The 23,470-nt window shown below is 46.0% G+C and overlaps 1 protein-coding gene across 7 annotated transcripts in view; it reads right to left on the bottom strand.

The window, feature by feature from the left end:
- ZNF618 (zinc finger protein 618) overlaps positions 1-23,470 on the bottom strand; it is a 176,757-nt gene that overhangs the window by 67,918 nt on the left and 85,369 nt on the right. For all 7 annotated transcript variants that reach the window (XM_031654442.1, XM_031654432.1, XM_031654427.1 and 4 more), the window contains exon 2: positions 15,390-15,433. In XM_031654442.1, coding sequence (XP_031510302.1) covers positions 15,390-15,433 — 44 coding nt within the window. The remainder of the gene's footprint in view (positions 1-15,389; positions 15,434-23,470) is intronic.

Below are 23,470 nucleotides of genomic sequence, written 5' to 3'. Positions count from 1 at the left end.
GGAACTCTCATCTGCCCACCCCGACACCCTGCAGCCCTGGGCAAGAGACTCCCTTCTCTGAGCCTCTGCTTCCTTGTCTGTTAAAGAAAGACCATGACTCTTGCCAGCTGCGGGCGTGGGCACAGAGTGGATTTCCATGAATGGCAGCTGCCATGATGATGACGGTATTGGTTCATGATGACATCCTCACCTCTGGGAAGCCTTCCTGGCTTGCTTGAGGCACGTCAGACTCCCTCTCTGAATGCTACATCTTCCTTGCACAGGTGACTCTGACAGCGATCCTCCCATTGCGTCCTAATGAACTCATCTTGGCTCGCTCGTCCCCTTCCCGGAATTCCAGTCTAGCTTTTAGTTCATCACCTCGTTTTATTTCCTTTGCAGCCCTGTTTCCTGAAAATACTTTGTACACTGGCTCCCCAAACTGCACTTGTCCTAAGAGTAGGTGGGGCCCTCGGGAGTGTTGTGTGTCTCTTATTCCCAGCATCCAGCAGGCCTACAGTAGGTGCTCCATAAATAAAATATTTGCTGAATGACCAAAAGGATACTTGCCTTCTAGTAAGCAGGCACTGGGACGTATGCCTCCTAAGACTCCCTGGGGCCCACTGGAACAGCAGAGTATATCCTTGAGATGGGTTTCCAGAATGGATGGTCACCCATTTGCAACAGGGCCAGGCATGAACGCATCACAGGAAAGTCCCTCTCCAAAGGCACAGGGCGCGTAACAGAGTCGAAACTAGAACTCGCATCTCCAGACTCCCCATCCTTTGTCCTTTACACTGAACCACCAGAGTCTCAGGTCACCCGGAGTGCCCCTAACACCTGGAGGTGAGAGTCGGGCACAGGGGAATGTCTTTCTCCCATGAAAAGGCAGCCTCTCCCTAGTTCTCGTACCCATACCTCCCACCCCAAACAAATCAGAGGTCACACTGGCAAATACAGCTGCAGTCAGATTCCTGACTGAGTTCACAGAAGATGGGGACCAGTGAGCCGCCCTCTATTGCCCACAGGCACAATAGCACATAACCATCCCCTCCCTTAAATGCAACGCCCCCAAGTCCTTGCCGCGATGAAGGCATGGGCAACTTCTTTCTCTTCCCCCTGACTTCTAGGCTTTAGATTTACAAGCCCAAATGTTGCTTTTCTCAAATGCTTTGCATTTAATTAGGTGTCCTAATAACAATGGAATCTCAGAAGTACTTACATCACTTTGAATTAGTGGCGCGGCTCCTTCTAACTTCTTTAAAAAATTTTTTTCATATATCATTTTTTAAAATAGAGCTCATTATTTTAATTATATCCATTTAAATGTACAGTGGAGCCCTTGGATATTCTCAGCACGAATCATTAGGTATATTAGTGAAAAAGCACTCGGAATCTATCTACATGCTGACACTCCATAATCTATTCTATTTGTGTCGCTGTAAAATAGATTTATATATAGATAACTACAAAATAGTTGCTCAAGATATGCTATGAATTTTATATTTAACCCGAGTCACACTTCAACATAAAATCCAAAGTCAAGCATTAAAAGGCTATTTTTCAGTAAGTACATGCTATCCGTGGTCACTGGTTACTAATTGTGCAAGCTGACCAGGAGAGAAGCCAGACCAAGTGGATCTCTGCCCAAGAAGTTCCCTAAGAGCGCTGGCCTTTCTCTAAGGCAATGATTCTCAAAGTATGTTCCTTGAAGGTCTAGGGGTTCCATAGCAATGGCTCTTAGATGCACCCATGAGGCTGGAATGGGGAGGGTAGTGTTGAGCAAGGCTCTGACTCCCCATCTTCAATATATAGAGCTTTGCTTTTTGCCTGATGTGTACAGATTGAGGCCTCTTTCTCTCTGTGGTGGGGTTAGCGGTAGCTCCCTAAAAGATACGTACATGTCCTAATCTCCTGGATCTGTGAATATGATCTTATTTGAAAAAAGGGTCTTTGCAGATGCAATTAAGTGAAGGATCTTGAGATTAGGCTCATCCTTGGATTATCTGAGTGGTCTCTAAATGCACGAAGTGCTCTTATAAGACAAAGGGAGATTCAAGACAGCCATAAGAGAAGTTACAGAGGAGAGAAGACAATGTGCCCAGAGAGGTAGAGCTGGAATGATGTGCCCAAAAGTCAAGGAATGCTGATGGCCACCAGAAGCAGGCAGTGACAAAGATCAGATTTTCCCCTGGGGCTTTCAGAGGGAATCTGACTCTTCCAACACCTTGATTTCAGACTTCTAACCCCAAGGACTGTATACACTTCTGTTGCAGTGAAGCAACAGGAGCAAAAGCAGCCATAGGCAACCAATACATGGTGTAACATGAAATTTGAAGAAAGAGCTCCAAAGCAGTGAAGTTTGTAAATTACTATCTTCTACTACCCTTGGTTTTCTTCTGCTTTGTTGCTACTCGATCCTGCTACTGTGTCTGGCCAGGCCAACGTGCCTGCAGACTCTGCCAGCGGGGGAGGTTTAAGAAACAAACCAGTCTCTCTCTCTGTCTGGGTCTCACCTGACAGTTCTTCAAGGAGCTCATGCCCACCTCATCACGCTTGGCATTGACAAGAGTCCCGTGGCTAGATGGGGAAACCGAGGCACAGAACAGGGCCTGGGTCTGTTTTATTCACGTCTGTATCCCCAGCCCTAGCACAATGCCTGGCCCACAGAAAGAACTCAGTGGACATAGGTGAAGGAAAGGCATGGCCAAGGTCATACAATTCTTAGTGATGAGCTTAGTCTGAAAACTTTTTGGCTCCTGTTCTGATACTGTTGCCACTAAAGCTTGCAGCCTAAGACAACATAACCAAGTAACTTACCAGTGGATCTGAGGCCCAAAGAGATGCCATTTCAGGCATGTTGGAGGAAAGTCCGCGCTGATGCTAGGTGCCTGGGAGTATGGCGGCTGTGTTTCTGGGCACAACTTCCACATCATTCTGCCAATAATGCTGATGCTTAGAAGTTCTACCAAGTCACAGTAGATGTGAGCAGTGCTCAGCACCCTGGCCTTTAGTCCTATTTCTGCTGTTGATTCCCCGGGCTGGCTGCCCACTCCAAGACTCAGTTTTCCAATCTGCACGAGTGAACAGGGATCAGAGACATCTAAGGCCCTTACACAGGCCAGAACTTTACCCAGCAGGGCGTGTGTGTCTCCTTACACAGATGGGGGGCAAGGCGTACATCTACATCCCAAAGCTTAGCCTGAGGACCCCTGCTCTTCCTCCAAAGTGTGCCATTTACTCTCATACCTCACCCACCTTTAACAATGTTAAGGGTGGAGGAAAAAGTCTCTAATCACAGTGTGTAAATAACGACTTGGTTAACTTCCCCCAGAATAAAACTCCACTCCTTAGGAATGAAGGTGAACTGCTCTCCAGCTGAGCTTAAATACACTCCCCATGAATGCACGCATGCATGGGACGTTAAATGCATTAACGCACATCCAGACAGGACTCTGCCCACTGGCCAAGTCCTCCAACTCTACCCACTTCCCACCCACTGACTATATGAGTGCAAATGATTTTTATCTACTTGCCGATATCGGCAGGCCAGCTCCTTGGTAATACCTGTTAAGTCCAACAGGCTGTTGCCTCCGCTACTCCACCAGAGGTTCTCTTTTCAAGATCTCCAGTGGCTGCCACACTGTTCAATCCAGTGATCCCTTTTCAGTCCCCGTCGGACTCTGCCTCTAGTAGCAGCCTCTAACACAGCCCCCCTCTCCTCCATCTAGCTGGTTGCTCACTTTGCTCTGTGCTCCCCTGGTGGACCTCCGGCCTTCTGGACATTCTTATCTCTTGTGCCGAATCCTCATCACTCCAGCTCTTACACGTTGATATGCCCCAAGGATCAGTTCTAGAACCTCTTGCATTTTTACCCACACTCATTTCCTAAGTGATCTCATGGAGACTTGTACTTTTATTTCTTATTTATCTTTTTTTTTATTTTAATTTTTTTGAGAGACAGAGTCTTTCTATGTTGCCCAGACTGGTCTTGAACTCCTGGGCTCAAGCGGTCCTCCCACCTCAGCCTTCCAAGTAGCTGGGACTACACAGCTAGAATCTGAGTTTTAAACATTAACTATATGGTGTTGAATCCCAAACTGTATCTCCAGCTTGGACTGGTCCCCCCACCGAACTCCAGACCTACATAAATCTCCAGCTGCTCAACACCTCCATCTGGACACCTAATAGGCACCTCGTATTTAACAAGTCCAAAACCCTGCTGCTCCATCTCTTCTCCCAAGACAGGAAAACAATTCTGCCTCCTAGCCCAGCACTCTTCCGGCTAAAACCTGCAATCTAAGACAACACAATCAAATAACCACCATCATTTCCACTTCAGCTAATAGTAATTCCATCCTTCCAGCTCCTACTGCCCAGACTCTAGAACTATCCTTGACTCTTCCTGCTCTGTCACTCCCCACTATGAATATACCAGCAAATCCTGCCAACCCCACCTTCAAAGTATGTCCAGAATCTGACCATTCCTTACCATGCCACGACCACCACTCCAGTTCAAGCCACCTTCTCCTTTCTCCTGTCTTGTAAACATCTCATAGCCAATCTCCCTTCCTGCTATACACTGCCCTGGAATCCACATTGGACAGAGCAGCCAAGGTCATGTCACTCCTTGGCTGAAACTCATTTATGGTTCCCCAGTATTTACCCGCTCAATGTACTCTGTTACTTTTCTGTCCACTTTGCTGTCTGTTTCCTCAACTAGAACATGAGCTAGAGGACAAGATTTTGTCTCATTGGCTCATGATACTCAGAACAGTGGCTAGCACATGGGTGATGGTCAGCAAGAGGCTGTTTACCAAGTGAACCAAGGACCAAGCCTAGGAAAGGTCAATGTCAGCATGGCTCTGGAGGCATCTGTAGCCTCTGATCCAGGCAAAACTTTTCTGTGATCAATCCATCAACATCACTGTAACTGTCGATGGTTTTGCTGCTTCAGTGAATATTCAGAACTGAAGAATGACTCATTCATCTGGCCTTTATTATAACATAGGTTGCAGTTGCTTCACAGAAGCCAATTTTCTGAATAAGTGAAGCTTATTTCTTGAGTGTCAAAGTTGTATCTTTATCCTTTCTGATGAACTGATGAACATTTTCTAAAATGTAACACACTCTTCCCACTTTCTGAAATGCCAAGATACAGTAGCCTGGTAATACCCTGACATTCTCTCTTGAGGGTGCAGGGTCGCCATCAGGACCACCCATCAGCATAGATTCAGGCCCTCAGGCGACAGGGTAGCTGCCCCCACTAACGGTTCAGGAGCCTTCATTCTCCCACCAGCAGTTCTGGAAACGCTCCCCTCTGCTTCTAACAGGCTCCTACTCCCAACTCCAAATCTGCCCTCTAATTAATTCCATGTGGTTCTGGAAGATTTCCAGAGGCCAGGGCTCTACCCACTGCTTTCTGTATCCTTGTGCCTGGTCCTCTGGCAGGTGTCAGCCAAGGTCTGCTCAATGACACAAACAAAACGACCCGACAAAACACACCAGCATGCAGGGTTGAGGTGATGCTGGTGAGGACAGCCATGATGCAAATGGCACAAAAAACACGGAGAGTGATGCCAAGGGCAGCCGTGGTATACTGAGTGCTCATGACATGCTGGGGGCAGTGCTCCGGGCCCCACACTTACACCATCTCATCCTTCTGTGCGATGCCTGATACGGGCATTTTTTGGTTTCTAGATAAGAAAACCAAGGATTGGAGAAATCGAGTGACTTTTTCAGTCTCCCTGCTTCCTAGAATTCCACCAGGTCTGTCTGACTCCAAAGTCTAGGCTTTGAACCATTTGGGTAATTTTTGTTTTCTCAAGAGAAAATAATAGAAACACCTGTTGAATGAATGAACACATACATGACTAAATGCCAGAAGTCTCAAGACACAGGGAATACATTCCCTTGTTTTTTGCTGTTTCCTGAGCATCCAGACAGAACTGGGCATATGTTAGATGCTAAAAGTCACACCGACATGAAATAAAGGACAGGAATGAAGGGCCCCACCTCTTCCACAGAGAAAAGTGCCTGGGCTCTGCGCTCACTGCCTGCCTCTCTCTCTCTCTCCCTGATGTGTTTTCAAATGCTGCTGTGCTCAAACATGTCCTTCAGATATAAAGAGTCTCCAGCTTTTAGTGACAAGGAGAGAAGCCATCATGGGAAAAAGGTCATAGCTTCATCACTACCTTAGAGAGCTAAGAGAGGGAACATGGAGCAGAACCACAGTGTCTGCAAATGCCAGGAGCGAGGCCCATGCCCGGTACTTACTATTCCACCTAAGTTTCACATCGTCACACCATCACCTGTTCCTTAATAACCCTCAAAATGATCTGTACTTCCATTTCTGTCATGTATCACTGATATATTTTAATAAATAGTCAAGTAGAAGAGATTAGATTAATAGATTAAAACTATTAACCTATTAAACAACTCTTAACAGTCTAGAAATTCAAAGTAACCTACAATGCATAAATATATCATTAGTTGGAGATAATTCTTAGACACTTAATTTTCTTCATTGTATGGTGTCAGTCAGCCACAACGCTGGGTAATATTGGGAGTTCACAAAGACAGTATATGATTTAAATATTAACAGTAAATTCCCTGGTTAATTTCAACCTAGGGGGGAAAGCAAGAGTCTTGGGCAATCTTGTCAAGTCATAAACTCCGAAATTTAGCAGGGTGGGGTTCAACAGTTACAGCTGGAAACTTCTTTCGAGGGTGCTGTGGCATGTGGAAGGTTGCCCAGGATGTTAAGAAGAAGCAGTGTTAATGGCATTTTAAACAGACATGCTACCTTCGTTTTCCAGTGGGTCTGGCAATGGTGCAATTCTGATCTATTAGCAATGTGCACTGTTCTCTGAGGGGCCACCTCTCTGTCTCCCAGAGAGAATCTCCCCAACAGACAGGTAGGTAGTGGAGGCCAATGAGGGGCCCATGATCACTGTCCTGCAGAGATGCACCACCCTGCAAAGACTGTCCTGCACACATGAGGTCCCATGCAGACCCCAGAAGGCAGGAAGCTCAACCACTAAAGAACAAGGCCATCCCTAAGCCCTCACACTGGACGTCTAAACAAAGGATAAACACAGTCCCTCTGTTCACCATTACTTCATGCTGAGGCTATGACTTAGCAACTACTCCTTTCTCTCATTCTCTGAGATCCAACTCCTCTGGCCATCTTCTCCTAGGAATGAACGGATAAGGAAGCGCCCCAGCAGGACTGCGACCCCTCCACCTTCCTGCCCACGTCGCCAGCTGATGCCCAGTGCTGCCCAGCTGCTGACACAGATTTACTATCCCTCCACAGTGCTGTCCCCGTTCTGGCATTACAACTGCCTTCCTCCCCTCCACCCTGCAGTCTCTAGGACTAGTGGGGTGACAACCAACCAGCTCTTGCCCCAACACTCCAGGGTGAGAACTCAGCCCTGGTTTGCTCACTGCCTCGAGGCACGCTGCCCTTGGACACACACACAGGACTCTTTTAACTACATGATCCAGTCCTTACAAGGTGCTTGGGGATGACAAAGCAGATGTAGGGATCGTTGCTAGGAGCCGTACCCTGTCCACACCTTCCCTTCCTCATGTGCAAATCACAGTTGTTATACTTACCACTAAGGGTACTCGAGAAGATTAAAGGATGGATGGATGTAGGTACCACATACCTAATAGGAACTCAATGCATATTAGTTCTTTTCTCCCGCGCCTACTAAGTAAACCAGACAAAATGTGAAAAGTTAGGTTAACTATGAAAAAGATGAGCTCACAGGCCGTCAGTGGAGTACTCATAAATGGAAGCAGAAGAGGAATTTTTAGCCCCTATGAAAACAAAAGAAGTGGGGGCAAGGCCACCCTCCATGCAGCAGTGAGGAGGAGAGATGGGAGACCCACACTGCAGCCAAGTCCACTGCAGGACAGGCAGGCAGGAGTGATCAAGAAGGTGGGTTTGAGGTGTCCCAATGCTGTAAACTGTCACACTCCACATGGAGTCTGGAGGGTGCTCAAGCCAAGGGTGAGCATGTTCTTTTTTTGTCAGCAGAGTCAGACAGATGGTGAAGTTGTGGAAATTTCCTGGGTTGCCTTCTCAGATCAAGGGCCTCTGTTATTAAAGGCCTCAAGAAGCAACTAGGTCAGGTCCTCCTACTTAGCATTCTCAATATTGTGCTTCAGGACAAGGCAAGATTCTGAACACTCTGAACTAACAGCCACAGGTTCACAAGAAGAACTTTCTTACTTTGCTCAAGAAGCATACGTGGGGGGCATGTGCTGAGTGGGAGGACTGAGTTCCCAGAGACCCCCACCAATTCCCTCTGCTGGACCACCCCAAGTTCAAGTGCCCTTTGGCACAAACAACTCACAGATTTTGATGGACGTGAATTGTGGTTTGCATTTCTGTGGCTGTCTCCAGAGGCCAAACCTAACACTGCATATACATTTTCAAGAATCTGCCTTATTTACAGAGCCTAGGTTGAATGGCAACTAATTAAGCAGAGTGAACTCTGCCCACCAAAAAACCAACTGGCCTCTTTGGAATAAGTACGTGAGCCCCCATTCAACCTGCAATGTAGGATTTTTTTGTGGACAAACTTTGCCTGAATTTTGGTAGGGTGAGAATATTTCTGGAAATACATTTCTAGAAATGAAATCTGAACTCCAGGAATAGGAACATAAATCTAGAGTTAAGATGAAGATACCTCCCAAAACATACCCAGTTCTCAATTCATTCTGCTAATACTACACTGTTCATTGACTAGCACTGGGCTGACTACAGGTTGAATATTCCTCATCTGAAACACTCAGGGACAGAAGTACCTGGATTATTTTTTTTTCTTTCAGTTTTTGGAATATTTCCATTATATTTGCCAGTTCAACATCCCTAATCCAAAACCCAGAAATCTGAAATGCTCCAGTGAGCATTTCTTTTGAGCATCATGTTGGTGCTCAAAAAGTTTCGGATTTGGGGGCATTTTGGATTTCTGGATTAAGAATACTTAATCTGTACTGCTGTGAAATTTTGTGCAAATGAAATTGCGTTGTTTAGGGCTACTTTTATTTTACTGCTGAAAACCAAAATGGTAAACAAGAAGAAGATACAAATAATTATGCAGCCACACACATGTGGTTATCATATAAAATGGTCCACCAGTGAAAAATCTTGGCTTAATTAAAGAACAACACTTAGCTACATTGAAAGTCATTTTACCATCTGGGTGACTCCAGACAAGTCTATTCCTCAATTCCCTCTGAACAAAAGGGATGTCAGTCACTATCTGAAAGGGCTGCTGGGAAGATCAAATAAGACACATACTTGGATCATGGTAGGCCTTCAACAAATAAGAGCTCCATCATCGTCATCCCTCCCTTCAGCCCTCTCTCCAATGTCCAGGCCCTACAAGGAATCAATGTCACCCCACGTTATCAACTCCTAGGAACCAGAATCTACCACGGTAATAATAAAAATAAATGTTTATTGAACACCTACTTTGAACTAGGCATTGTGCTAAGGGTATATATATTATTATACCTAATCTTCACTGACAACACTATGAAGGAGGTACTAGTATAATCCCCAGTTTACAGATGAGGAAGCCAAAATGCAGGAAGGCTAGGTAATGAGCCCAAGGTCACACAACCAGGCAATGGACAGTGCCAGAATCTGAATCCAGGCAGTCTGGGCTCCTCCATTCTGCACTAGGCTGCTGGGCCCTTAGCAGGACTGGAGAGATGGTAAGGAAGATGCTTGATAGACCAGGCAGGGGGGCATGGAGAATGTGGACCACAGGAGTACAGCTGCTCCACTCTGGGGCCATCCAAGAACCAAGCAGGAGGCTGTGCATTTTTGGATGCAGGCTACACATAATCCTTTGCTGAACTTAAAGTCCTCAGGCCTGAAAAAAAAATAGCCCTTCAGAAACTCAGCTCTAAGCCTACCGTCTAAGGTCCTGTCTGTCCTGAACCCCTGGCAACACCTATCATCACATCTTATCCCCTGATGCTTATTCTCCTCCTGGCAGCCAGAATGATCCTTTTAAAACCAAATCATATCATGCCACTTCTCTGTTCAAACTCCCCAGTGGCTCCTGATCTCACACACAGGAATGGCCAAAGTCCTGATAATGGTTTCCAGGGGCCTCCGTGGCCACACTGGCCTCCTTGCTGCTACTCCAGCTCCAGGGCCTTTGTACCTGCTATTCTCTCTGCCTGGAATGCACTTCCTCCAAATGACTGCTTGGTTTGGCCCCTCAACTTTCAGGTCCTTGTTCATGACTCACCTTCCCTGAATGCTCAAATTAGAGAGGCAACGCTGTCTCCGGCTCTCCCGATCTCCTCTGCTTTCCCCCCACAGCACTTGTTATCATCTAACAAGCATATACTTTATGTATTCATTACAGCTGCTCTACTCCCACTACAACATCAGCTCTACAAGGGCAGGGATTTCTGTCTGTTTCATTCCCTGCTGTGCCTCCAGCACCCAGGTCAGTGCCAAGCACTTAGTAGGCACTCAGTAAATATTTGTGGAATGAATGGATGAGATTTGATGTTTTTCTTATTCTCCTCCCCAATATCCTTGTCTACAAGACCCTGTTCACTTGTTGGGCAACCTATAACAAAATAATGAGCCCTTTAACCTCTCCTATCCCGATTTCCTTATCTCTAAAATGAAAGGGCTGGACTACATTTTCTACAGTCCTTCTAGCTCTGAAAATCCTCAGCTGACAAAATAAAAAAATATATATATTTATATATGATTCTTTATTACACCAAGTCTATAATTGATTTACTTGATTACAAATCATTTACTTGATTACAAAAACTGCATTTCCTTTAGAATTTTCCAAAGTTAAGGCCCCATAGCCCCCTTGACCCTTAGAATAAGTAGGGTTTGGCTGGAGTTGTGCTACATGATTTGTAACCTGCACACCAGATCGACATTAACCTCAAGTGTTGGGATCACTGGTCTTGCAAAATCGACCCAGTTTGGGTTACAGGGAAGTAAACCAAACCACATTCAGTTGTTTCTTAAGATCAGAAACACCACCTCTCCTTGTCCCCTCAATTTAACACTAATTCCGTAGCAGCCCATGCTGTTGATTTTGGGGTTTAGCCAGAAGCCCTCTGGAGAAATAACATTATGTGTTCCAGGCCAAGAGGAAGGCGCTGGGATGAAAGCGGGCCCTGGTGTAGTAGCAGAGTGTGCCATAGCATAGCTGGGGGTGGAGGCCCACGTTAGAGGGCTGGGGGTCCTTCAAGGTCATTCCGCCCAGAGCCGTCTAACCTAATTCTGACTTTGGGGAATCTTAGGACCTTCATTTCTCCATCTGAAGCAGGGATTAAATGAGCTCTAATGCTCTACAAAGTGGCTACCCATCGAAATCCCACCTGGCCATGGTCAAATCACCAGTGGTGTCAGCTAAGGCCACTACACTGACAATGTTCTCTCTCTTTTTTTTTTTAAGACAGAGTCTTACTCTGTTGCCCAGGCTGGAGTGCAGCGGCATGATCTTGGCTCACTGCAACCCTGCAACCTTCACCTCCTGGGTTCAAGCAATTCTCCTGCCTCAGCCTCCTGAGTAACTGGGATCACAGGTGCGTGCCACCATGCCTGGCTAATTTTTGTATTTTTTTAGTTGAGACAGGGTTTCGCCATGTTGGCCAGGCTGGTCTCAAACTCCTGACCTCAAGTGATCCGCCCGCCTCAGCCTCCCAAAGTGCTGGGATTACAGGGGTGAGCCACCACACCAGGCCCGACAATGTTCCCTTGACGGTTAACATATAATTCACTTCTCAGACTGAACATCTAGTCACTATATAAGTAATAGTGTGTTAGTCTTTCAAAGGATTGGTTTTCATCACAGAATCTATAAACTTGCCTGTGAGCTCCTCCAGAGTCCCACCTTCTTGATAGGCCCCCAGCCCACAGCACAGTTCCTGGCCCCAAACAGGCTCCTGTAATATGTATTAACTGATCCTTTCCTACCAAGAAGCAGGAGGGCGTGGTGGGTAAGTGTATGCATCACAGAAGTCAGACTCGGGTAGACTTTCTGGCTCTACTGCCTACCTCCACCTAGGCAGCTTTGGGCCGGTAAACCTCTCTGTGCCTCAGCTTCCTCATCTATAAAGTGGGAATAATAAGAGTATCTCTCTCATGAGGTTGTTATAAAGATTACATTAAATTAAAAAATGAGGCTGGGCACGGTGGCTCGTATCTGTAATTCCAGCACTTTGGGAGGCCAAGATGGGTGCATCGCTAGAGCTCAGGAGTTTGAGACCAGCCTGGGCAACACAGTGAAACCCCAGCTCTACAAAAAAATGCAAAATTAGCCAGAGGTAGTGCTGCATGCCTGTAGTCCCAACTAGTTGGAAGGCTGAGACGGAAGGATTGCTTGAGTCCGAGAGGTAGAGGATGCAGTGAGCAGAGACTGCACCACTGCACTCCAGCCTGAGCAACAGAATGAGATCCTGTCTCCAAGAAAAGAAAAATTAATAAATTAATACACATAAATCACTTAGCTCAGAGCCTAACAAAGAAATGTTGACCAAATGGTAGTCATTACTATTAAAAAGTCTGTTTTTACACCTTAAGCCATACACAACCCCAGGTTTGGGTGGCTCTTCCTAATGCATATTCTAGCACCATGGTAGTAACACAGGGGCTCAGTCACTGAGTATGTGTGATAGAGAGGCTAGGCTAGCAGGGAGAACAAATCAATGTCTCACATGCCACCCTACCCCTCCTGTGACTGGGCAGGCATCTCTAATCAATCTCAGCATTCTTCCACCAACTACAGCCTTAGGGGGATAATACTCAAATCAGAGCTTCAGGCAGCCACTGTGGGAAAACCTGCCTGTTCTTCTCTGGCTACAATTACCAGGCAGAGATGTTCGTGTAGGAGAGATTCACGCATCAGAGAGTGAGGGCAGACCACATTCCCACAGGACTGATGACGGGTGGGTGGTGCTTTGTCTCTTCATTCACTCAGTGCAGTACTTCGAACAGTGCCTGTCATGCAGGAGACACTCAATGTCTGACTAGGTGAATAAATTAGCATCTAACCCATCTGAGTTCACAGCATACAGCACTGGGCCTACCAGAGCAGGTGCTTAGTGAAAGTGGGAGGAAAGTGGGAGAGGCTGTCTAGACCCTCACTTGGGCACGGCACTGAGGAGTGGAGAAAGCACCAGCTTTGGCAGGTTCAAGGCCCAACACAGCCACTGACTCATTATATGCCCCCAAGCAGGGCCCTTCCTCCCAAAGGCCTCGATCTCCCCATTGCACAATGACAGGGTGGTCTAGACAAACTCAACGCCCCTTCCAGTCTTGATTTCCTGATCCAAGAAATACTCACAGGCACTGGTATGACAACTGCTACTGCCCCGCAGGCCACAGCCTCACACATTGTTCTTACACAAATTCCACTCCTAGGGACTCAGGAGAGAAACACAAAATGCTGGGCAGCTGCTGGCTATATGGGTCACCCCCACTGACCACAGGCCCAAGTGCACCATCTCTGAATTCTACCTGCTCCTCTCCACACTCCCTGTCTCTACGTCACTCGCATATCTTCTTCCATCTCATCTAGTGTGCCCATCCCATAAACACGTGCTGACAACCTGCTAGGGGCCAGGCCCACGGCAGTGAACAAGACGGACATGTTCTCTGCCTACGGAGCTGGCACTCTCAGAGAGACAGAAAAAAAGGAACACAGGGAAGGGAATAACGAATAATGAAAATGAAATAATTAAACAGCATAAACAGGTTATGAAGGCCACACACCACAGACTGGAGGTAACTTGATACTTGATACGGGGGGTCAGGGAAAGCTTCCCTGAGGGTAGAAGAGATTCCAGATCTGAAAGATGAAAGGACATTCATCATGGGAAGATCAGAGAAAGAACATTCCAGGCACAGGGAACAGCAGTTGCAGAGGCTCTCAGGTAGGAGTCAGTTTAGACTAGGGGCTGACAAACTATGGCCGTTTATGGGTATATTTATGTATCGCCATGGCTGCTTCAGCATTATAATGGCAGAGTTGAGAACTGCCACAAAGATCATACAGTCTGCAAAGCATAAAATATTTGCCACGCAACACAGGTCTCTGGGTTGCAGAGACCTCCAGCCTGGTACCATGGCCTCTATTCTACCAGCCTCCAATCCACCCAACAAACGGCTGCCAGGGTGGTATTCCTGAAACACCAAGCTGAACACATTACTCTCCTGCTCAGAGAATGTCAGTATCTTTCCACGGTTTCTCAAAGTACATTCCAAAGAACATTTGCTCAATGCAATGAACTTCAATAAGGGGGTCCCATGGTTAAGAAGTTTGAGAAATATGATTCTCTCACTCTCTAAACATGATTCTCTCTCTCTCTCTCTCTCTCTGCCTATCTCTTCTCAAGCACACACATTAGCATATTAAAAGATCTGGAAAGTCCCACAGCAAATAAACCTTTTTAATTTCGTTTAACCCGCTGTCCTCTGAACTTATTGGGCCACAGAAAGAACCCTTTTTTTCCCCACACAAAAAAATCCATTAACATTTTAAAGAACTAGTGTTCCATAGGCCAACGGGCAAATTATTCTGCTTGGCATTCATAATCTGACCCTCAGCTCTAACAGGTAACCCTAGGATCGATTCTAGATTTTATGTATGTGTTCTGGGGAGCCGTCTCTCTTGTCTGTCCCTTACCTTCTTTCTGCCTCCAAAGCCCCAAATAAAGGTCACATGGCCATGGTAGCCTTGCTCTACCCAACAGAACAGCAGCAACAGCAGCAGCAGCATGGGTGCTAACATTACCTAGTACCTACCTGTGACACCTGTCATGATGTCCATAGCTTGGGACTGTCTGATATCTCTTTCTCTCTTCTTTGGTAAAAACAGTCCAGTTCTCCATTGGGGACAACCCCCCTCCCTTCTCCTACCATCCTTGAGGGTGAGACAGGCCACCCCCTCTCCACCCTGGCTAATCAGAGAGTATCCCATCCCCTGCTTTGGCATGACTGGTTCAGAGAGAGGAGCACATGACACTAGCAGGTAGGCCAATGGATTCTGGACAAGGATGGGACTAGCTGCCCCAGGAGTTCGCCATGCAGCAGGCCAGATGGAATTCCAGCCCAGGTCTTTCTGCCTAGTCTTACACTTCACTCCTAAGTTCTCAACTTGAGCGGCCAATGGCCGGTTCAGGAATGAACCATCCTTGGATTCTGGTCACAGGTACCCACATGGAAAATGCTTTCCATGACCTCACACTGTCTGGGGAAGTCTGGATACTTCTTGCCAAGGAGGGCTGGCCTGGACCATCCATCCTTTCAAGGGGAAGGTGAGGACCACAGAGTGGTAACTGTTAGTCATGAAGACCTGAGTCAGTGGGTGGACAAGCTGGGGGCAGGAGAGGGAGTGTACCTGCTCGCAGTGCTTTTCCTTCCGGCTGCACTGGCTCCGTCAGCCTGCAAAAGAAACCCAAAACACCTACATCAGCCAAGGCAGAAGATGTAGACTCGACCTGCTGCCACCCCGCCAAGCTCCCACTGAATACCAGCCTTCAGACTGTGGAGTGAGCTGGCCACAAGCCCCTGTCCCGCTCCTCCAGGCTGGACAAACTTGCACCCAGTGGTAAGAGGGAGTCAGGACACCTCCCCGCAATCCCACTTGCTTGGCCCTTTAAATCCCACTGAGCACCCACTGCCAACACAAACTCAGCAACTGCACTGCCCTGGGGACTCAGTGAAAAGTAAGTAACCAGCTAAATCTGAGATTGAATTGCACCATTTTTATTTTCAGCTGGGATTTCCAATAAAACAGTAGCTGTAGATTTATTCCTACCAACCAGAGGGAAAAAATCCTATTACATTAAAATATTCTTTCCCCCAACCCTATGAGCAGAAGGCAAGAGAGTGCCAGTTCTTAATCTCTTTTATTTGGGTGTCGGGGGGAGGGGGAGATAAAGCTAACCAAATGAAATTTTCAGAAATCATAAAATTCTGGTTCAGATGCAGAGACTGGGGACCTGGGCACAGAGGGAGCTGCCTGAAGTCTCATGAAAACAAACTCCAGGGGTCCTGACTCCTGGACCAGTGCTCAGGGGGACCTCAATGCAGAGGCTGACAGAGAGGTTGCAGACCTGGGAACAATGTCTAGATCCTCCATCACCGCCAGCTGAAGATGCATTCCTGGGCTTTGTCAAAACACTTCTAATAAGAATCATAGGATAATACAGGTCTGAAATTCAGGTGCATATCTGTTTCCAAATTCAGAATTTTTCCAACTTTACAAAGGTAATGTACGGCCCTATGTCTTATATTTTGAAACAACCCTGGCAGAGCCCCTGCTAATCAAGCACGTTGTTATTTCTATCGTAAAACATATGCATAGGTAACCCTACGTAGGATAAATGCCAACAAGACAACCATCAGGACCGTAACTAGCCTTTTCTCCCTTCAGGTCAAGTTCTGCTGCCTCATCAGTTATAAAAACTTTTTCAAGTTTCTTTGAATTTCAGGACTGAGGATGGACTGAGGATCTGAAATAAAACACCAGCAGCTACCTTTTGATGAGTGTTTATGAGAAGTTGCAAACTGGCAAAATCAGATGGCGGACTTCGATTCAAACAAATTGGCAATATATAAAAATAAAAGAATTGCACTGAAAAAAGGCCAGATCTCCACCTTCTCTTATTAAACTGGATAACTCTGTGATACCCAGTCCTACATGGTGACGGGCAGCTAGAGCTGACATACTTGGTTCTCCACAGTCTCCATCCCCTCCTCCTGCCTTATAATCACCCAGCCCTTGTCTGGTCCCAGCAGGTATCCACACTTGCTCCCCATGGAGAACTTCCCATTAGGCGCTAGGATATGGACATTAACGCCTTCTCTCATTTAATCCTCACCATAGGTCCTCCCCCACTCCACCCCATAATATCCCCATTTTACAGCAAGGGCACAGAAGGTCAAATAATTTATTTATTGAAAGTCCCACAGCTATAAGCTCAGGACTGGGTCACCCCAAAGTCCAACCTCCTCAGTTATGGAGCATTTTACTTCCCACCGATATTCAGGAGAGCCAACTGGGAAATGGGGTGACATCAAACAGCTCCTATTTCCCACACAAGGGAAAGGGAAAGGTTAAGGCTGAATAGGGAGGGAGAAATGTGAGGTCGGGAAGGAAGAAATTAATGAGCTGTTCATGTATTATTTCAACAGAAGAAACAAGAAAGCAGAAAACGGTTTGCATATCATTTCAATGGAAGCAAAATAACAGATCAATTACGGCCTCTTTCCGACATCTTGCATTCCTCAAAACTTGTATGTGAAGTGAACAGGCTGAAGTTGTTTGAATGTTTGCATCATAAGCAGCAGAAGTGGTATGGGTGGAAATTCTGCCCCAGAGAGCTTAAAAAAATGGTCAACTCCCAAATGGATCTCTTGCCTTTCAGACTTAATTCTGTGCGTGTATTTTTAGCATGTCACACACACTTTTAAAGTTGTCATTTTTGTCCTTTTCCTTCACAATTTCACACAGAGTTGACCAGCTCAAGTGCAGCAAACATGTGACAGAGTGTGGGATAAGAGTCTCTGTTTTCAGCATGCCTAATAATCTCCACCTTTGTTTCTCTTTTACTGAGTGAATACTTCGGCTTTTGTGTTACTGGTAGCTGCACGTGTTTCTGTTTTCCACTCATTTTTATAAAACAAAGAGAAAGTGTTAAAAATATTCAAAGAGTTGTCGAATACTTTTGCAGAGACTCAGGTGGTACTGCTGGGAAACTGGGGCAACTAGAGGAAAGAGTTCTACCTGGTCAGGGTGTGGGATGTTCAGATGGTGGCGGATGAGAGTTGCTTCATTGGGATATGGATGGACAATGGATTCAGTGGGAGATGTCCAAGATACATGTCTCAGTATCACAGCACATGGCAATCACAGCATGTGCACCTGGCCAAGTCCAGCTACACCATGAAGAGAGAGCCAAAGCCCACTGTATTGGGAGCATCAGCTCCCAGGGTGGAGTTCCATACACGCCAGGCCGGTGTGGTCTGTCCTTACAAATACATCACTGCCATTCCTTCCAAGTGGATTAAGCTGAACTTCTGACGCTTCCATGTGCCGAGGCCAAAATGTTCTAACATCAGCAATTTCATATGATTCAACCTAAACAATAAACTCATCTGTACCCTGTGTAATCTGACCTGAGTCTCAATTTGAACTGAAGCTGAAGAGAACAGAGTTTAGAGTTAGACTGAGTTCAAGTCCTGGTTTTGCAGTTTTCCAGCACTGTGATCTTCAGCAAGTCACATGTACTCCCAAGACCTCGATTTCTTCATCTGCAAAATGGCAAGATGCTAATCACAGGCCCTACCTCACGGGACTGACTTGAGAGGCGAGATAACTTAAATAAGGTAAAACATGTAATAGCATGTAAAAGTACTTAGTGAGTGCTTGGCTATAATAATGAAAATAATCACTGACAACCCTATAGTTATAGACGCCACTATTTATTGGGTCTAGGAAACTGAGGCACAGAAAAACAGAATGATATGTATAAGACGAACGAGTCGCAGAGCCAGCCTGGGCTGGACCATAGGTCTTCTGCCTCAAGGTCTTCCCCAAATCCCAAGCTGCAAGTCAGCATCTCATGACTGGCCACCAGACCACCACAGCCCGAAGGCCTTCTCCAATGGTGCAGTCAGAATGACAGTAATGTCACTAAAGTACTAAGTGCAGCCCTGGTATACGTAGTCATTACTCAGGTAATGGAAACCCCCACTGCAGCTGCTGTTGTTTCACCATCTTCTGCCACTGGACTGGGTGCTTCTTAAGGATGTAGCTTGTTGCCCTGGCTCTGAGTCTCATTTTGAACCTTAGACAAGCTCTTTCCTTTCTCTGGACCTCAGATTCTCCATAGGTTAAAAAATGGGGGCAGGGAAAGGAGATTAAAACAGATCATCTCCCCCACTCCATGTTGAACTGACCCAACCTTAATCAGACCACTCTATGGCAAATAAAATAAGCAGGACCCCAGGGAGATCCTCCTTCTCACTCTCGTGAAGCTGGGGTGAAGGTGTATCCAAGCCCTCCAGTCCCGCATAAGGGTGCCTGTCCCCGCTTCCCAGTCCCACCCATTCTTATTCACCAGTTTCCCCTCAGGACCTGGGCAAGGCTATTTTTGGTTTCATTCGACCCTCCTCTTCCCTCCCAAATGAATGTGAAGTTGTTCTTTTCCATTCTCTTATTAAGGGTTTTCTTGGAAAGAAAATATTATTCCAAACCCAGAAATTTTATTTCTAAATTTGTGCAAATGTAAGTTGTAAGACATTAGCTGCATTTCACATTTTGTGCAAATGGCAGAAACAGGCAATTCGTGTGCTCCGGGATGGGGGCTGGCCAACGATTTCGATAAAATAAACCCTTTTTTAATTTAAATGCTAATGCACTGAATTAAAATTTAATAACTGAGGAAATTGAAAAGCCGAGCAGGAATATTGGAAATAAATCCAAGCAGAAACAGCTGAAATTAAAAATTCTAGAGAGTGGGAGGATAGCAGCTAAGCTGTCTTATATGATTACATTTTTTTTTTTCAGAATGAAGCAAAAAAAAAAAAAAAAAATCCTATCTCTCGCTGGCTCTAGGGCAGTAAATCCACAGTGCTGTGATTTATTGCTCAATTTTCCTGAGGGAAAAAGGCTTTCTTTCATGCTGAAATATTTCATAAATTTCAAGCCAGCATAAATTCTTAATTTAAAAGTTATGGAGGTCACATTTAGTGCACTGGTACGGTTCCAAAATCTTAAAGGAATAGCAGCAACCAAAAAAAAAAAAAAAAAAGGTAAAAAGGAGGGGTAGAATTTACTCTTTTCTTTTTTCCCTTTTTTTCATTTTGGTTTTAATTCACACAAGTTGAAATTTCATTATTAAAGATTCCTCCTGGATGGATAGAACCCAAGCACGTGGGGAACCAGTGTGTGTTTGGAAAAACCTGCTGCAAAAGATGAAGAGATAAAGATTTAATTCAATTATAAAATGGCATTTTTTTTTTTTTGTAAGCCACTTGAGGAATTTCTGGTAAAAATTTCCTCCCTTCATTGCCCGGGAAGGGGTGAGGGTGGGGGAGGGTGGCCAATGTAATTGCTTCTCTTAGATCTCCAATCTTTTGTGCACACTGATATATTCATTTGTTATACAGCTGTTCAGCGGCGGAAAGAATGCTGGGGCGCCCATAATTCTAAGCAAATCAATCAAAAATTAATGATTTGTCATGCTTGCACAATGGAGGAAAAACAGCTCCTTAGGTCCTGGCTGCCTGATCTCGAAGAATGAAATGCCTTTCTTCGATAAGAGAGCCGAGCCTGAGGCTCGGGGAGGCTGAGGTGCCACAAATGTGGGGGCCTCCCAGTCCTCCTAGCTCTGTGAGGGCAGAGGGGGGCCGCCATCTTGGAGGGGGCATTTCCAAGATGGCGCCTCAGCTAGCCAAGCTCAGGATGGACCTGGCGCAGCATATTTTCACAGTGCTATAATTAGGATTTTGCCTTTTCCTCCCCCACCGCAACTCAAAAATTACTTGGTCTCTAGAGAATTGAATGGCTCCCTCCTCCCCCAGCTAGATTTAATTTGTCCCTGTTCATTGTTTTCCCAACCCTGCTGACACGCAGACATCAACCAACTTTATGGGACTGGGACTGCGGCTGCAGTTCTTGAAGCGTCTGTCACCCCTCCGGGGTGCGTGTTGTCCCTCCTCCAAAGGCCACATCCCACACATGACCATGTCAGCAGCACCCAGCTCAGGGCCTGGCACAGGGCAAATACTCAGCAAATATAGTTGAATCTGCTAATTATGACTGTTTCTCAAAAAATACTGATAATGAGGTTGCTTAGATGAATGGTGCATTGGCAGTCATGCTTGAATGAAATATATCAATTGACTGCAAATAATCATTCCTTTATTCACTCAGCAGATAGTTCTTGAAAACCTACTATGTGGCAAGTACTCTGCTGGGCTCTGGATGGATGACCTCAAATCCACTAGGCGACAATTCTGAATGCCCAGTGGTATTTTTCAGGCTTCTCTGCACCCTTATGGAAGGGAAGCATGAACGTGAACCCAGAAAGAAATGGGAGTTTCTCTGCATGCTCAAATGCCCTCTGAAGTCTTGTAGCTTACGAATTCATTTGAATGTTACATTCACAACCACCAAATACATATGACACCATAATACATATTTAATATATTTTTATATGTTAGTACAAACATCAACATTGTTTTAAATAACCAGCTGGTACAGTTAACCCTGCAGGAAGATATGTGGCCTCAGTAGTGGGTGCAACCAACTGCATTTAACCTGGAGGCCTGCAGGGGGCACTGCACGTGCAAGAAGCATTCACCAACCCAGGACCTGCCCAGATGATGATTCTACCCTGTGTCCCCTAATATTTAAAGGACAGTTGGTCTGAAACAACTCAAGCCTTATTTATATATCTCTTTCCTTTCCAAAAGCCAGCGAATCCCCAAACCTTAAAGTATAACTTTCTGTCTCTCCCACTGAGGCACAAGACTCAAGGAGAAGTCACTCATTCATCCAACAAACATTTATTAAGCTCCTTCTACATGCCAGACATCATTGTAGGCAGCTGGGATATATCCATAACCTCATGGCAATTACATTCAAGTGGGGGGAGACACTAACATAAGGTGTAATAAATAAGTAAAACATATAGCAGGCTTGAAAGTAATCAGTTCTATGGTGTGTGGGGGAGGCGGGGGGGGGGTCGTGAACAGGGAAGCATAGGGTGGTCAGGAATGCTGGGGAGAAGGGAGGAGCCACAGGCTGCAATTTTAAGTAGGGTGGTCAGGTTGGCATCATTGGGTGAACACTGTAAGAGGGTGAGAGAGTTGGCCATGTGGTGTCTGGGGCAAAGTGGATGCCAGTGCAAATGACCCCAGGACAGGAGCACACCTGGTGTGCTTGGCAAACAGCAAGAATGCCAGGGTACCTGGGGCAGAATACGTGAGGACGAGAGGAGGCGAGATCATGGAGGTCAGCTCATGCAGAGCCTTGCAGGCCACCGAAGAGCCTTGGCTTCTACTCTGGAAAGCCACTAGAAGGTTTTTGGCAAAGTGACATAATTTGACTTCCATTTTAGAAAGATCACTCTGGCTGCTGTGTTGAAAGGAGACCATGAGGCCAGGGGGGAAACAGGAGGCTGGCGGGGCTACAGAGCGGTCCATGGAAAAGATGATGGTGGCAGGGACTGAAGAGGGTGAGGAAAGGTTGAGTTCTGAATATACTGGTAGGTGCTGGTACATAAGATGTGGGGTATGAGATAAAGAGTCAAGGAAGATTCCAAAAATCATGGGCCTTAGCACCAAGGAAAATGGAATTGCATCTCTCCCACACACGAGAACACTAACCATCAGCACAGTACTTTACAGATAGTTATGCTGAATGAGATCTTCCCAGTAACCCTGCGGGGAAAACACTGCGGTTTAACTATGCCCCTTTGACCAAGAATTAACCAAGCACCTGGAGGGGCTAAGTGACTTATCCATGGCCAAACCACTGCCAATGGCTTGGCCAAGGTTCACACATCTTCTCACCCCAAGTCCACAGCTATTTCCTCTATATCCTTGGCCCTTCCTCTATGGAACCAATGGATAAAATTAGCCCCAAACCTTATGGATGAACTGTTTTTCTGTCTAGCCACAGAGCTCCAACTCAGGCACAGGCAGCCCCAGCATCTCTTCACCAGGTGTCCCTAAAAAACGCCATTTAAGAGTGCCAGGGCCAATGCTGAAAAAGTTATAAAGAGCTTTGCAAGTTACAAAGAGGATTCTGTTCCCGGGAAACCAAATATATGATAAATTCTCTAATTAGACCTTGCCTCTTAGATCATACTCAGTGGTATGTGTCTAACACATTGTACTTGGCTTTTAATTTTGTGTTATCTTTCCCAACTGAACATGGTAACTCAAAGCCACTGACTACCCCAGGTTCCAAGCTTGAGGAGTGGCTAGAGGCTGCCAGAGAAGACCCTGGCCTGAAAGAACTGGAACTCACATGGGTTTGTGCCATTTTTCCATAAATATTTATGAAGTTCCTATTAGATGTGTGATTCTGGGCAAGGCCTTGGCTGGTGGAGGATGCTAAGATGAATCAGACCTGGTTCCTTATTCATTCACCCAAATACCACTATGTATTACGATGTAAGTGCCTACTATGGGCTGGGAACTAAAATAGTTACTGGGGACACAACAGCAACAAGAACAGTGAAGGGGACAGGCATTGACGACTTAGTGGCTTCAATCTATCAGTTTATAATTACCACGTGAGATGCGTGCTCTGAAGGAAAAGGTCTGGGTTCCATCAGCATCTTTGACAAGAGGATCCAACAGACTTCAGGGTCAGGAAGAGCTTCTCTGAGGAGGGATGCTGGAATAGTGAGCACAGAGCTCACACTCAACAGGGGCAATAGAAACTCTAGATGCAGGTGA

Source organism: Papio anubis, chromosome 13 (assembly GCF_008728515.1).
Source record: "Papio anubis isolate 15944 chromosome 13, Panubis1.0, whole genome shotgun sequence".
NCBI classification, from domain to species: domain Eukaryota; kingdom Metazoa; phylum Chordata; class Mammalia; order Primates; family Cercopithecidae; genus Papio; species Papio anubis.
The sequence above is the reverse complement of the archived record's forward strand: the minus strand, read 5'-3'. Positions and strand labels throughout refer to the sequence as shown.